We start from the raw sequence: 14,867 nt of genomic DNA on the forward strand, positions 1-14,867 counted from the left end.
CAAAGTATAATAATTATGTAATAAGTAATGTAATAGAATAATAAAAATCTGGCGTCATCAAACAGAGAGAAGTGAGACAGTCGGGTGCCAGAGAGCCTCCCGTGGGTCATGGTGAAAACCTGCACCTGTGTGGATTCAGTGTAATGTAATGGTTATTTTTTTACATATTTAGTTTAGTTTTTTTTTTTTAAACAGATTTTTTTTCCTGTGCACATTGACCAAAGGCAAGAAGGCTGAACCTGTCAGCATTGAGTGCTGACCTCTGCAAGACCCTCAGGACAGACCCTCGGTCCACGTCCACCGTGCTACCATACTCCCACTCATCTCAGACCTGAGTCTGGGGGTGGCCTGAGGACAACAGTGTGAACATGACCAGCGCCTTCCTGGCATGGCAACTGTGGACCATGTAATCGCTACCCACCAATCCGAGTGGGTCTCCTTCAATGAGGAGCCACTCTTTCCTCTTCCTTCAGAGGGTAAGGAGAGCTTTCCTTTCCAGCAAAGAACCAACACTGCTAGTTGTGACTTGCACTTGGCCATTCTCGGGTGGGAAAGCATGCCCGTTTGCCACGTTCCTGGGATAATACCAGAGGAACCACCTTCAGAACCTCAGAGCCCTCACAAGGCCCTGGGAACACCAAGCATATTGTCTCCTAAAGAACATAAACTTGGTATTCACAAAGTACTTTATCCTCAGACTTTTTTGTTGTTGTTGTTATTGTTCCCAACAGCAATTTGGATTTTCTTCCTGAAGTTTTAAAGCGCAGTTGCTAAGAGTGACAAGCTCTTTTTATTTTTTTAAATTGTTTTCGTTAGGAAAATAATGATTTACAAGACAGTTGTCGTCACATGGGTACACTTTCTCATGCTTCCGTGGCAGGTGTCTGCACACCCTCCCACCATCACCAGGGTCCTCCTCTACCACTGTGCCTTGGGCCCCCAGTACCTGTGAGCCCCTCTCACTAGCTCGCTTGTGTTTTTGGTCTTCCTTTCATCACTCACATCTAGTCCAAGGCTCACCCTGCATTTTGCCTTTCCCTCCTTGCTTCTTCAGTCTCATTCAGAAGTGAGATCATCGGGAGTCCAGCGGTAGCGCAGTAGGTTAAGCGCACGTGGCTTAAGGATCCTGGTTCGAGCCCCCGGCTTCCCACTCGCAGGGAGGGGAGTCACTTCTTAGGCAGTGAAGCAGGTCTGTAGGTGTCTATCTTTCTCTCCCCCTCTCTGTCTTCCCCTCTTTTCTCCAACAATAAAAACAACAAGGGCAACAAAAGGGAATAAATAAATAAATATTAAAAAAAAAAAGAAGTGAGATCATCTGCTAGTCATCCTTCCCCCTTTCGCTGATTTCATTAACATGATTTCTTTTTGCGTTTCTTTTCTTTTCCTTCTGCCTCCGTGGTTATTGCTGGGGCTAAAAAACAGCACTACAAATCCACTGCTCCCAGCGGCCATTTTCCCCCCATTGTTTTCACTAGGACAGAGAGAAATTGAGAGAGGAGGAAGAGATAAAGAGGGAGGAGGAAAGATAGACACATGCAGACCTGTTTCACTGCTTGCAAAGTGTCCCCCCTGCAGGTAGGGAGCTGGGGGCTCGAACCCAAATCCTTACACGGGTCTTTGTGCTTCTATGTGCACTTAACCACATGTGCCACTGCCCCGTCCCCTTAACATGATTTCTTCAAGTTCCACCTTAGGGAAAAGAAGATGATTTCATCCTTTTAAATAGCCAACTAATATTCTGTTCGGTGGGTATATATACTCCTCAGCTCTCTTAGCTATTCATCTGTCAGTGAGCATCTGGATTGCTTCCATGTTTGGGCTATGAACACAAGTGTACAGTGACAGCATAATAAGCCAAATTGTTTGGGCTTAAATCCTGCCTTCATCAAGGAATTATGATGTGCCCTTGGGTGTATAATTTAGTTAACCCCTCTGTGCAGTAGTGATAATCACTATGCCATGTGACTTGTCTCCTGGCCACCAAAGAATTAGATTAATAGATGCTCTCTACTCAGCTAAATTGACTGTGGAATCAAATGAGGTATGCCATGAAAATGCAATTTCAGAAAATGATGCGCTTTATACAAACCTGAGTTGTATAAATGAATGAACAGATGTTTAGAACAGTGCTTGGCACATAGGAAGAGCCCAGGAATTATTGGCCAGGATAATGATGGTTAAATTGCCATCTAGGGAATGGATGGTCAGGGGGAAACATCAAGGGCAGATACAGAAAACAGCTGCGGAGACGTGTCAGCTGGTTCTGTTCTGCTGCAGCTACCACTGTCAGCTGAAACCAGCCCACTCCTTTCACAGCATCTGTCCAGTGCCAGTTCCCAGGTGTGCTGTCCAGTGTAGCCTCTGTGAGCTGCTGAGTCCCTGAAATGAAATGTGGCTAGTCCAAACAGAGAGAAAGAATGAAATGGAGAAAGAACCAGAGCATCACTCTGTCCGATCAAACACATGTTGAAAAGAACCCCTTTCTCTCCACTGTACCATTTCCTGATCTCATGATTTTTTTTTTCCTTTTCTTTTTTAATTGCCACCAGGGTTAGCCTGGGACTTGGTTCTAGCTCTATGAATCCAGTGCTCCTGGAAGCCATTTTTTTCTTTTCATTTCTTTTCTTTTCCTTTCTTTCCTTTTCTTTCCTTCCTTCCTTCCTTCCTTCCTTCCTTCCTTCCTTCCTTCCTTCCTTCCTTCCTTTCTCTCTCTCATTCCTTTCTTCTTTCTATCATTTGATAGGATGCGGGGGGAGGAGCAGATAGAGAGGGATGCATTCAACCTGCAGGAGTGGCAGTGGGGAAGCTTGAACCCCGGTCCTTGCACACAGTAACATGTGCCTGGCCAGGTGTGCCTTTGTGTCAAGTTGGAAAGGTAAACTTGAATGTCTTTAATCCAGACAGAAATTTTTCTGTTCCACCACATCCTCCGCAGCTCCCACCACCTTTCACATGCCCCAGTGGATTCAGTTAGATCCTCCTTGGTCCCTGTTGGCATTTTTTTCTTTGTGACCCCACACACTGCAGTTGATCCTGGAATAAGAATAGTGAACGTGACTCCCTGTGTCAGCTGACCGGGTCTTGACTGGACACAGTGGGGTTGTGGTTTTCACACACAAGTAGGAAAACTTTCCTTAACAGAGGCAGCTGGCCATGACTGTTTTGTTACCCTCCCAGTTGTAATAGTGAGCCCTCTTGTCTGTCCTTTTTTCCTTCCTTTTTGCCTCCCTGAGAGAATTCTAAGTGGCCGGGCTTTCTCCCCTGATTTGACGGTGTCTGGTGTCTGTTTCAGGGGGCGCAGAAGACCCTCTCCCAGGACTTGCGTCCTCTTCAGACCAGTCTGAGACTTCCTCTGGGGAGCCCCCCGGGGTGGATGGAGGCTCTCAGGACCTCTCCCACTCAGAGCAGGATGACTCTTCGGAGAAGATGGGCCTCATCTCTCAAACAGCCTCCCCCCCAGGGAGCCCTGAGCAGCCTCAGCCCGACGACCTAGCTTCAGCCATCAGCAGCTGGGTTCAGTTTGAAGAGGACACACCCTGGACCAGCACACCACCACCTCACAAAGAAGCAGGTAGGATGAAGGGATGGGGGGAGGGGCTGATAAGGGTTTGGATTTAGGTCTGGGCTATAGACATCAACAACAGCAACAATAATAACAACGACGATAAAAAACAAGGGCAACAAAAAGGGAAAAAATAAAAAATAAATAAAAAAAGAAGTTTACTTTTAGGTTATACCACCTAAGGAGATAGAGAAAAAAAATTCATGGGGGCATTGGAATTCAGCCCGGAAAGTGACTGTACTCTGCCTCAATTAGAATGCAAGAGGGCTATGAAGGCAGTGGAGTTAGAGACAAAGCTTCTGCCATGAGTGGTAAATATCTTATTTTTGTTCCATTTAAATGTCAGAAGCTTCTCTGGGAAACTTACTGAAACCAAGGAGCTGTTAGGCCCCATCTCCCCTGGTGACCCGACTGTTTCTTTTATTGTGCATGGAGGTGAGTGGATCACCGAGAGCAGCAGCTGTTGAGCAAAACACTCCAGAAATAAATGTTTGACTCCATCCAGGGAACAACCTTTCATCTGGAATAAGTGAATAAGTGCCTTTGTCGTTGATCTGGGAAAAAGTTATCTACTTATCTACTTAATTTCCCTCAGGAAAAAAAAATAGATATCTATTTAAAAAAAAAAATGCAAGAAGACACAAGAGCATGAGGAGCTAGTCCATGCTCTTGAATTGGAAGAATTAGCATTGTTAAAATGACCAATCTACCCAAAGCATCATACAGATTCAGTGCAATCCCTATCAAAATTCCAACGGCATTCCTTAAGGAAGCAGAAGAGATGATACCGAGGGCACAATGAGTTTGAACTGCAACACTGAATAAAAATAACAAGTGTGGAAGTATCTTGCTTCTCTACTTCAAGCTATACTGTGATAGAGTGGCAGTACTCAAAACAGTATGGTGTTGACACAAAAACAGACTCAGTGAGCTAGAATGGAGAGCCGTGAAATAAACCCTCACCTACTAGGTTGTCAGAAAAGTCGTGACGCATAGGCAAAATGTGTCATGACTTTTCTGACAACCCAACATGTGGTCAGTTAATGTATGCCGAAAAAAGCAAGGACAGAGATTGGAGAAAAGATCTCTTCAATATAGGGTCAGGCGGTTAAGCGCATGTGGCACAAAGCACAAGGACCTGCGTAAGGATCCCGGTTCCAGCCCCTGGCTCCCCACTTTCAGGGGAGTCACTTCACAAGCAGTAAAGCAGGTCTGCAGGTATCTACCTTTCTCTCCCCTTCTCTGTCTTCCCCTCTTCTCTCCATTTCTCTCTGTCCTATCCAACAATGATGACATCAACAACAACAATAACTACAACAACAATAAAAACAAGGGCAACAAAAGGGAAAATAAATAAAATAAATAAATAACCCTCTTCAATAAATAGTCTTGGGAAAATGAGATAGCCATATGGAAAAGAATGGAACTGGGTCACTGTCTCTCACTGTGCACAAAGTTGACTCCAAATGGATTAAAGACTTGGGTGTTAGAGCTGAAGCCATGAGATATATTGAAGAAAATGTAGGCAAAACACGCCATGATCTTGACAGCAGGAATGTTTTTAGTTAATTGACTCCAGTGATAAGGGAAACAAAAGTAGGAAAAAACAAGTGGGATTAAGCCAAAACACTTTCTCTGTACAGCCAGCAAATAAATAGCATCCTATTATATGGGAGGAAAAAAAAAATCTCACAATGCACATTAGACAAGGGCTGTGATTCAAGATGTATTAAAAACTCACAGAACTTAACAACAAAAGCCAAATAATTACCAAAGAAAACATACATATATTCAACAGGCACATAAAATGCTACTGTCACTTGTTATCAGGGGGATATAAATCAAAACAGCAACGAGACGTCACCAGACAGCTGTAAGAACGGCCTGCGTCATAAAAGTCAGCAGTGAGGCAGGGCAGTAGTGCAGCGGGTTAAGCTCGTGTGGCAGGAAGCACAGAGACTGGCATAAAGATCCCGGCTCCCCACCTGCAGGGGCGTCACTTCAAAAGCAGTGAAGCAGGTCAGCAGGTGTCTGTCTTTCTCTCCCCCCTCTGTCTTCCCTTCCTCTCTCCATTTCTCTCTGTCCTATCCAGCAACAACAATAGCAGCAGCAACAAGAATAACAATAAGGGCAACAACATGGGGAAAAAATGGCCTCCAGGAGCAGTGGATTCATAGTGTGGGCACCGAGCCCCAGCAATAACCCTGGAGGGAAATAAAAAAAAGTGTGCTCAGCAAAAATTAAAATAAATAAATAAATTTTTCTTGCCACCAGAGTTATCACTGGGGCTCAGTGCTAGCACTATAAAACCACCACTCCTGTAGGCCACTTTTTCCTTTTTTTTTTTTTTTTTTTTTAAAATTCTATATTATTATTATTAGGACAGAGAGAAATTGAGAGGGGAAAGGGACAGAGAGAGGGAGGGAGATAGATATTTACAGAGCTGCTTCACTGCTTGTGAGGTTACTCTCAGAGCCTTGAACCTCGGTCATTATTACACATAGTGATATGTGTCCTTAACTGGATCCACACCACCCAGGACCCCCTCCCCTTTACTTATTTTAATGGGAGATATACAGAGAGAAATAGAAAACAGAGGGAGAAGTCAGAGTACTGCTGGGAACTGAATTTGGGACCCCAAAACCTCAGATATGAAAGTCTTTTTGCATAATCATTATACTGTCTCCTCAGTGTGACAATTACTCTCTTTAGATTTTATTAGAATCTCAGCCACAAGGGAGTTGCTCTCATCTCCTGTCTAAAGGCACCAAGGGAGGAGAGAGAAAGGAAGAAAGAGATGAACACCCCTCCTTCTCACATTGGTCAAACAGTCCAATTATCACCAGACAGATTAGAATGAGATAAAAATAAATGTAATTATATATCTGTGGAAAAATCTTCACGGGTATAAACAGGTATATTCTAGCATAAACACAGGGGAAGGGGAATGAAAAAGGAGGAGAGTATTTCTCCTGAGCAAAGGAATGGTGGGAGTCTCTTTTAAAAGAGAGGAGAGGCTGACTCATCTGAGATCTTTATCGTCGTACTGTTGGCTCTGCATGTAGACTCTTTGACAGAGAGATTACTTCTGGTCAGAATCCTGAATATGGGTAGGACTTGCTCTAAGTAGTTGAAGCAGTGGTAGAAAGTTCTCCTGTACCTGGAGGGCCTCAGTTGACATTAACTTGTCACACCCACGTGCCAAGATGAGCTGTCAGGAGGGGGCCTGTTCTGGGCATCTTCGGCAGTCCTCTCCTTTAACCATTCTAGCTTCCCTAGTGAAAAAAAAAAGCTCAAGAAACTGAATCGAAAGCTTGTTTGCTGAATCTTGAATTAAATCTACAGTCATCCTGCTAAGTCATGAACTGAGCCAACTTTTTAAAAAAGTGTTTAAATATATTTATTTATTTATTCCCTTTTTTTGCCCTTGTTGTTTTGTTGTTGTAGTTATTATTGATGTCGTTGTTGTTGGATAGGACAGAGAGAAATCAAGAGAGGAGGGGAAGACAGAGAGGGGGAGAAAAAGACAGACACCTGCAGACCTGCTTCACCACCCGGGAAGCAACCTCCCTGTAGGTGGGGAGCCGGAGGCTTGAACCAGTGGCTCAAACCGGGGGCTCGAACTGGGATCCTTACGCTTAACCCGCTGCGCCACTGCCTGGCTCCCTTTATTATTTTTTTTATCGCCACCAGGATTCTCTCTGGGGCTCAGTGCCTGCAAGACAAATCCACTGCTTCTCCTGATGGCCACACCCCTGCCCTTTTTATTTTCCTTTTGATAGGAACAGGGGAGAGAGAGAGAGACCTGCAGTACTGCTTTACCACTCTTCAAGCTTCCCCCTGCAGGGGGACTGAAGGCTTGAACTGCTCAGCTCAGCTCAGCTCACCTGCGATCTAAAACCTTTATAAAGAGGGGCCAGGTGCTGGTGGCACATCTGATTAAGTGTACACATTACAGTGCACAAGGACCCAGGTCCAGGCCCCTGGTCCCCACCTGCAGGGAGAAAGCTTCATGAGTGGTGAAGCAGGGCTGCAGGTGTCTCTGTCTCTCTCCCTTTCACTCTCCTCTTCTCCTCTAAACTTCTCTGTTTCTATCTAATAAAAAAATAAATAAAAGATCTCATTTAAAAAATTAAAAAAATAAAACCTTTATAAAGATTTCTCAAAACAAAGCCAGGTGTTATGTATGAATGCGTCTCACAAGTGAGTATCTACTTAGAACGTGTTCACAAATACATGCAGATAAACTGCCCGGGAAAACAGTGAATGCTCATCCTCCAAATGGAAAAAGAAAAAGAAGGAGAAGGAGAAAGAAGGAAAAGAAGAAGAATGATTAAAGGCCCTGTAATCCACAGGAGGCTTCCTGTCAGCCTGAGTTACGCCCTGCCGTTCTGTGGGTAGGCCAAGGCTGAACTGGACCCATTATGCAGATACAGCAGCATGTGCATAATTACAAACACTAAAAAGAAAAACCCTTTTATTTCTGGAACATTTGCCCCCACTCTCCAGGCAAGCCACAACCAACTGTTCGCTTGAGGTTCAAATGTCTTTCGAAAAGCTTGGGCAAAGGCCTTCCCATTGTGTCTGGGGAAGCTGATTATCTGGGACCAGAGAAAGAACCATTGTTTGGGGGAAGGACCAGAGATGATGTCAGCTATCTCAGAAGTAGGCTGAAGAGACAGTTGAGAGACTTAATCTCAGAGGAGAGTAGCCAGCATTTCTTTTCTTTTCTCCCCTCCCCTCTTTATTGGGGGATTAATGCTTTACATTTGATGGTGAATACAATAGTTTGTGCATGTATAACACTTCTCAGTTTTCCACATAACAATACAACCCCCACTAGGTCCTCTGTCATCCTTTTCCAGGACCTGTACTCTCCTCCCCCCCCACCCCAGAGTCTTTTACTTTGGTGCAATACACCAACCAGGTTCTGCTTAAGTGTTTTCTCTTCTGATCTTATTTTTCAACTTCTGCCTATGAGTGAGATCATCCCATATTCATCCTTCTGTTTCTGACTTATTTCATGGGCATTTAATTTCTACTGTGTTTTTCATTCTGGTGAGTGGTGTGTAGGGTTGGAGTAAGATCAGCCGTTTGGTGAAGCTGGAGACAAGCCCCTCTTCGTTTGGCATGCATATGGATGGATGTGTGTCATTCAACAGACGAGGTCTTGTTTTATTCAATACTTTGAGTTGTTCTCTGCTTTAAAATGTAATGAATGACCTTTTCAGAATCTACCTCATTAGGTGATGTAGTCAGGAATTATTTATTTTTACAATCAGGGTTATCCCTTGGGCTCAGTGCCTGCATAGAGGTTTTTGGATCGAGGATAAGAGAGACAGAGGAGAGACCCCAGCAGCATGGCTTCACTGCTTGTGAAGCTTCCCCCTCTGAAAGTGGGAACTGGGAGGCTTGAACCCCGGTCCTTGTGCCTGGTAACATGTGAGCCATTACCTGGCCCCTCAGGAATGATTTTTCTCTCTTTTTTTTTTTTTTTTTGGTTGTTATTGCCCCTTCTCTGCTTCAGGGTACCTTCTTCCAAGTAACACAGATAGAGAAAAGCACGGGAGTTTCGCTCACTGCAGTGGGAACCTGACTTGAACCTGGGTCCTTGCGCACTGTAATGTGGGTGCTTAACCAGGTGCTCCACTGTCTCCCCAACCCCCAATCCCTACCCCCTCTAGTGCTTTTGTAAGTTATTATCAGTATCAGTCTAATCCCTTTCTGAGGTGGGTACCATTTCTGGCCTCATTTTACAGGTGAAAACAGAGAACAGACAAATGAAGTCTCCTGTCCTTGGCTACAGGGCTGGGTCAGGATATGAACCAGGCATTCTGGATCCCAAGTCACCGCGCACAACCTCATAGCAATGGATGGGAGGCCAATTTTCTCTTCCTTATTCTCTGCTAGTTGGCTAGGGTTGTGAGGCATGTACTGTCTCGCCAGCTTTCTCTGGGCTCTCAGAGAAGAGCAGTGCCAGGCTCCAGGCTCCAAACTCCTCTCCCCATTCAACTGATCTTGTGCCTGCAGACATTCAATTCCAAGTGGAAATGAAGTGATCCAGCCGTAACTCCTGAGCTGATAAATAAACGAAGTGCCGTAGACCAGCCTGACATGCAGGAACCTTGCTGTTCTCCCAGAGGCACATTTGGAGCCTTCTCTAACCAACAAGAACCCATGTGACCATCCCAACAATCGAAATCGCTTTCTTTCTGAATCACCAGTCTTTTGATATATGATTCTAATAAGTTTTATTAACATGAACACAGTGTCATCTTTAAAATGTATATCAAATTATAGGAAAGGAAGTTATAATAAATTATAGTAGAGCAAATTATAATAAAGCAAGTTATAAAACTCATCACCACCCAATTTAATAAATAGAATGTTGTCACTACCATTCAAACCCTCATAATTCTTCTTCTTCTTCTTTTTTTTTTTTTTACCTCCAGACCCTGGGGCTCAGTGACAGTACTAGGAATCTGCTGCTTCTGGCGGCCCTTTTTTCCTTTTTTTTTTTTTTTTTTTTACATTTTATTAGATAAGACAGAGAAATTGAGAGGATGGGAGTCAGGCGGCAGTGCAGCAAGTTAATCACACGTGGCGCAAAGAGCAAGGACTAGTGTAAGGATCACGGTTCGAGCCTCCAGCTCCCCAACTGCAGGGGGTTGTTTCTCAAGCAGTGAAGCAGGTCTGCAGCTGTCTGTCTGTCTTTCTTTCTTTCTTTCTTTCTTTCTTTCTTTCTTTCTTTCTTTCTTTCTTTCTCTTTCTTTTTCTTTTTCGCCTCCAGGGTTATCTCTGTGACTCGGTGCCTGCACCATGAATCCACTGCTCCTGGAGGCCATTTTTTTCCTTTTGTTGCTCTTGTTGAAGGTGTCTATCTTTCTCTCCTGCTCTCTGTTGTCCCCTCCCCTCTCAGTTTCTCTCTGTCCTATCCAACAACAACAACAGCAATGGCAACAATAACAGTAACAACAAGGGCAACAAAATGCGGAAAATAGCCTCCAGGAGCAGAGGATTTGAAGTGCAAGCATAGAACCTCAGAGATAAAACCCTGAAGGCAGGAAAAATGAGAGAGAGAGAGAGAATGGGAAGATACAAAGAGGGGGAGAGAAAGATAGACACCTGCCAACCTGCTTCACCGCTTGTGCAGGTGGGAGTGGGGGCCTGAACCTGTGTCCTTGTGCTTGGTTATCCGTGTGCTTAACCAGGTGCGCCACCACCTGGCCCCCGAACCTCATATTTCCCAGTAGGGAAATACTAGTCACATTCAATCAGTACCTTTCAGGTTGTGGTGATTTTTATATTTGTGAGGGTGAGGGGACAGGCTGGAATTCTGAAATCTGAATGTTCCCAGCTCTCATGACTTTTCCTCCCTCTCTTCCCAGCCTGGGAGGAGGTGAGTGGTACCGGGTCTTATTCCTGCCTCCTTTTTTCCCACTGCGGGAACCGGACCGTTCTCGAGTCTGCCCTCGGGGATGTGGTGGTGGGGTGGTAGTGGGTGGGCTCGGTCTGATTCTCTGAAACTCTCCCTCTTCCTTTCCAGGCCTCACATACCAATCTCCAGGATAAAAATCTCACCTGATTCTTCAGTCTCTGACCTTCCTTTTGCCCACAGTCATCTCAAATCACTTCCAAATCCAGTCTTAGGGCATTTGGTTTCACTTACAAAGCAAGCAAAAGCGTTATCGCATTGGCATGTGAATACATATACGCACCTGTCTTGTCCCTCCATCTGGTTCAGTTCTAATCTTGCTGTATAAACTGGTAGACTTTCCTGAGATTGTTGTGCTACTAAAAGTGGAGGGAATCTAAAAGAACAGGTGAAAGTATGAGCATTTGAAAGTTTAGAATTACAAATAACCCCCCCCCCCAAGCTACTCGTATTTTTCAGTAAAATTCTATTTGATTTGTGGGCCATTTAAGACTAGTTCATTACTGTTATTTGATACAGATTCATCATGGGGTCTAAGTTTGTTTTTTTTTTTTAACCAGAGCACTGCTCAGCCCTGGTTTATGGTATGGGGGGTATTAAATCTGGGACTTTGGAGCCTCAGGCATGAGAGTCTGTTTGCATAACCATTATGCTGTGTCCCTCTGCCCAGCTGATCCGTTTTTCTCACAGTGTCATGAGTGACACTTTCTGTACTTATTTGCCTTACGAGGCTGCTGAGTAGCAGCAGAGAAAATTAAGCAACAAAGAGCAACAGAGTGCAACTGTTTATGCTGTGTGTCTTTGGCTTTGATCTGTCCCCAGCCCTTCCACTGACCATGCCCTGTTGGACGTGCCCCTCCTTCGACTCCCTGGGGAGATGCCCCCTGGCCTCTGAGAGCAGCTGGACCACCCATTCTGAAGACACCAGCAGCCCCAGCCTGGGCCCCTCGTACACAGACCTGCAGCTCCTCAGCGCAGAGGAGCATATGAGTGGCAGGGCTTCTGTTGCCGACTCGACTGGTAAGCTGGGGCAGGCAGCAAGCCAGATGGCTCTGCCAACCACTCTTGGTGACCCGTTTGCCACCTTCCAGTCTCTGTGGCCAGCATTGTTTGCAGAATGTCAGGTGTAGCCATCTGGCCCAAAGCGTACGAAATTTAGAGCGGTTCAAATTTGCACTGGGGAAATAACCAGGTACATCAGTCGAATTGCCTGGCAATTAATTGTTGAGAAACCACAGTCTGTCTTAATGTGTTATTTTATGAATGTTCCATACAAGAACTGTTCCCTGTCAACTAATTTTCTTCCTGAACAAGTGAACTATATGTTATTGGGTAAGGCTGAATCTTTCATCCTTCTTCAGCAAGGAGGTAATTTAAGCAGAGGAAAAGAAAAGTCAGTGTTTCATGAAGTGGAAGGAGAATGTGGATTCAGCTGTGTCTGGACTACAAATCACTGTGTGGTTATGTTTTCTTTCTGCTGTGCCCAAGTTGAGCCGAACATTGGTCTGTAACACCCACAGGTCTTATTTGCAGCAGGAAGAGAATGGAGTGCTGGCTGGCTTTGTAGGTGAACACAGGCTGTCATCTGGCACCGTGTTGTGGGTTAGGGTGAGGGCGGCACTGGAAAGAGAACTGTGTGCTCTTAGTATTATTAATTACTCGGCCCCAGGAATTGCTTTGCTTTGACAGTGATAGTTTCTCGGGGGATGCAATAACCCAGCATGTCAAACAACATTTGTCTTTGCTTCTTTAAAAATGTTTAGGAATTTGTCTCTGGATGTACTTTTTCAGATGCAGGAAGCATTTGGCTTGCGCTGTGTCCTGTTTTGCACAGGGAGGGAGGGAGAGAGGGAGGGGGGAGGGCTGACTTGGAGACTAAAGGACTCAGACAGGATTTGGTTTGGTATTGGATAATGTCACGCAGGATCCTAGTTTCTCAGTGTCTCTGCAGCACTTTGCGTTCGCACCTACTTTCAATGTTTATTAATCTTCATGACTCATGAGCCAGCATCTGCCCCCAGGCCCCATCTCTACTGTGGGCTAGGGGGATCGTTTCTGGGTGAAAAGGCTCCATGAGACAGTGAGTTCCATCAGGAAGAAAAGCCACTTCCTCTGCCAGGTGGTGGGTGATCCTCCTCCTCTTCCTCCTCCCTCCTTCTCCTCTTCCACCTCCTCCTCCTTCTTCCCCTCCTCCTCCCCCTTCCTTGGAAATCACAAAGAGAAAGCCACCCCCCCCCCCCCCGTTGTTTTGATCCTGGTGCTGGCAGGAAGCAGATGGTACCCTCAAAGGGTTTATCTGAAGATAGCTTTTAATGAAAGGGCCGCTTTCATTAGCAGGTGAAAGCACAGGGTGGGGAGAGCTGGGGCCCAGGGCGCCAGGGGAGGGGGCTGCTCCACAGGTGCTACTTTGTAGAAAGGGGGAAAGAAACACCCAGATCTTGTTCCAGCGCCTCCTTGACAAATCCCAACTGGAAGCCAAAGGGCATGGGACCCAGAGTGAGGCAGCCCACAGGGGTCTCAGAACAAGTGGAGAACAGGCCTGGGGCTAGGGGGTGGGGAAGCACTGTCAACACACTTTAATTCACCCTGAGAACCCAGCTCACCCAAGGCCAGGTCCTCATAGAGACTCAAACGCAAGGCCAGGACTGGACACTGGTGAGTGATGTTTATCAGGCGATAGTGCCAGTGGATACAGGAGGCGAGAGGGAGGGGTGGTGTTTCGGTGGCCGGCCTCTTCTGCACCCAACATCTCTAGCCAGCATTCCTGGAGCACGTGCTCTGTGCCAGTGCATGATGGGTATTTACCTCTGGCTTCGACAGAGGTGCTGCAAGGCAGGTTTCATTCCACCCGTATTTAAGTGGAATCTGGGTCTGCAGAAGGTTAAGAAACTTCTCTAAGGGAGTTGGGCAGTAGTGCAGCGGGTTAAGCACAGGTGGCGCAAAGTCCTGGTCCCAGCCCCCAGCTCCCCACCTACACGGGTTCCCTTTACAGGCAATGAAGCAGGTTTGCAGGTATGTATCTTTCTCTCCCCCTCTGTCTCCCCTCCTCTCTCCATTTCTCTCTGTCCTATCCAACAACAAGCCCATCATCAGCAACAACAGTAATAATGACAACAACAGTAAAACAATAAGGACAACAAAAGGGAAAATAAATAAAGAAATATTAAAAAAAAAAGAAACTTTTCTAAGAGAATGCTGAGAAATGGATGAACTGGGTTGCAATCAAAGCTGCAAAACCATTTCCGATAGAGCTCAAACCTGCTGCTGTGGCAAATTAATCATGCTTCTCAGTTCACTGTTACCTCTCAGACACTCTGCATAGAGAGGTGTATGGAGAGAGAGTGAGTGAGTCGCCATGGAGATTTTTAAAAATCCGGTGCTGGGGGTCCGCCAGTGGCGCAGTGGGTTAAGCGCATGTGGTACAAAGCGTAAGGACCAGTGTAAGGATCCCGGTTCGAGCCCCCGGCTCCCCACCTGCAGGGGAGTCGCTTCACAGACAGTGAAGCGGGTCTGCAGGTGTCTGTCTTTCTCTCCCCCTCTCTGTCTTCCCCTCCTCTCTCCATTTCTCTCTGTCCTATCCAACAACGAACAACCTCAACAATGGCAATAATAATAACCACAAGGAGGCTACAACAACAAGGGCAACAAAAGGGGGAGAAATGGCCTCCAGGAGCGGTGGATTCATGGTGCAGGCATCGAGCCCAGCAATAACCCTGGAGGAAAAAAAAAATCTGGTGCTGCAGAATAAACTCGTGCCATAATGCTGGTCATTTTATTCTTTTATATATATATATACTATATATATATATATTATTGGGGTGAGGTAAATAGCATAATCTTTATGCAAAGAGACTGTCATGCCTGAGGCTT

The 14,867-nt window shown here is 45.6% G+C and overlaps 1 protein-coding gene across 2 annotated transcripts in view; it reads left to right on the forward strand.

Moving 5' to 3' along the window:
- Positions 1-231: 231 nt before the first annotated feature.
- Positions 232-14,867, forward strand: part of STON2 (stonin 2) — a 112,804-nt gene continuing 98,168 nt past the window's right edge. The window contains exons 1-3 of one of the 2 annotated variants that reach the window (XM_060181263.1): positions 232-476; positions 3,293-3,571; positions 11,820-12,017. In XM_060181263.1, coding sequence (XP_060037246.1) covers positions 389-476; positions 3,293-3,571; positions 11,820-12,017 — 565 coding nt within the window. In that variant the 5' untranslated portion in view covers positions 232-388. The remainder of the gene's footprint in view (positions 477-3,292; positions 3,572-11,819; positions 12,018-14,867) is intronic. The other variant, XM_060181264.1, reaches the window with a different exon arrangement.

This window comes from Erinaceus europaeus, chromosome 22, assembly GCF_950295315.1.
Source record: "Erinaceus europaeus chromosome 22, mEriEur2.1, whole genome shotgun sequence".
NCBI classification, from domain to species: Eukaryota; Metazoa; Chordata; class Mammalia; order Eulipotyphla; family Erinaceidae; genus Erinaceus; species Erinaceus europaeus.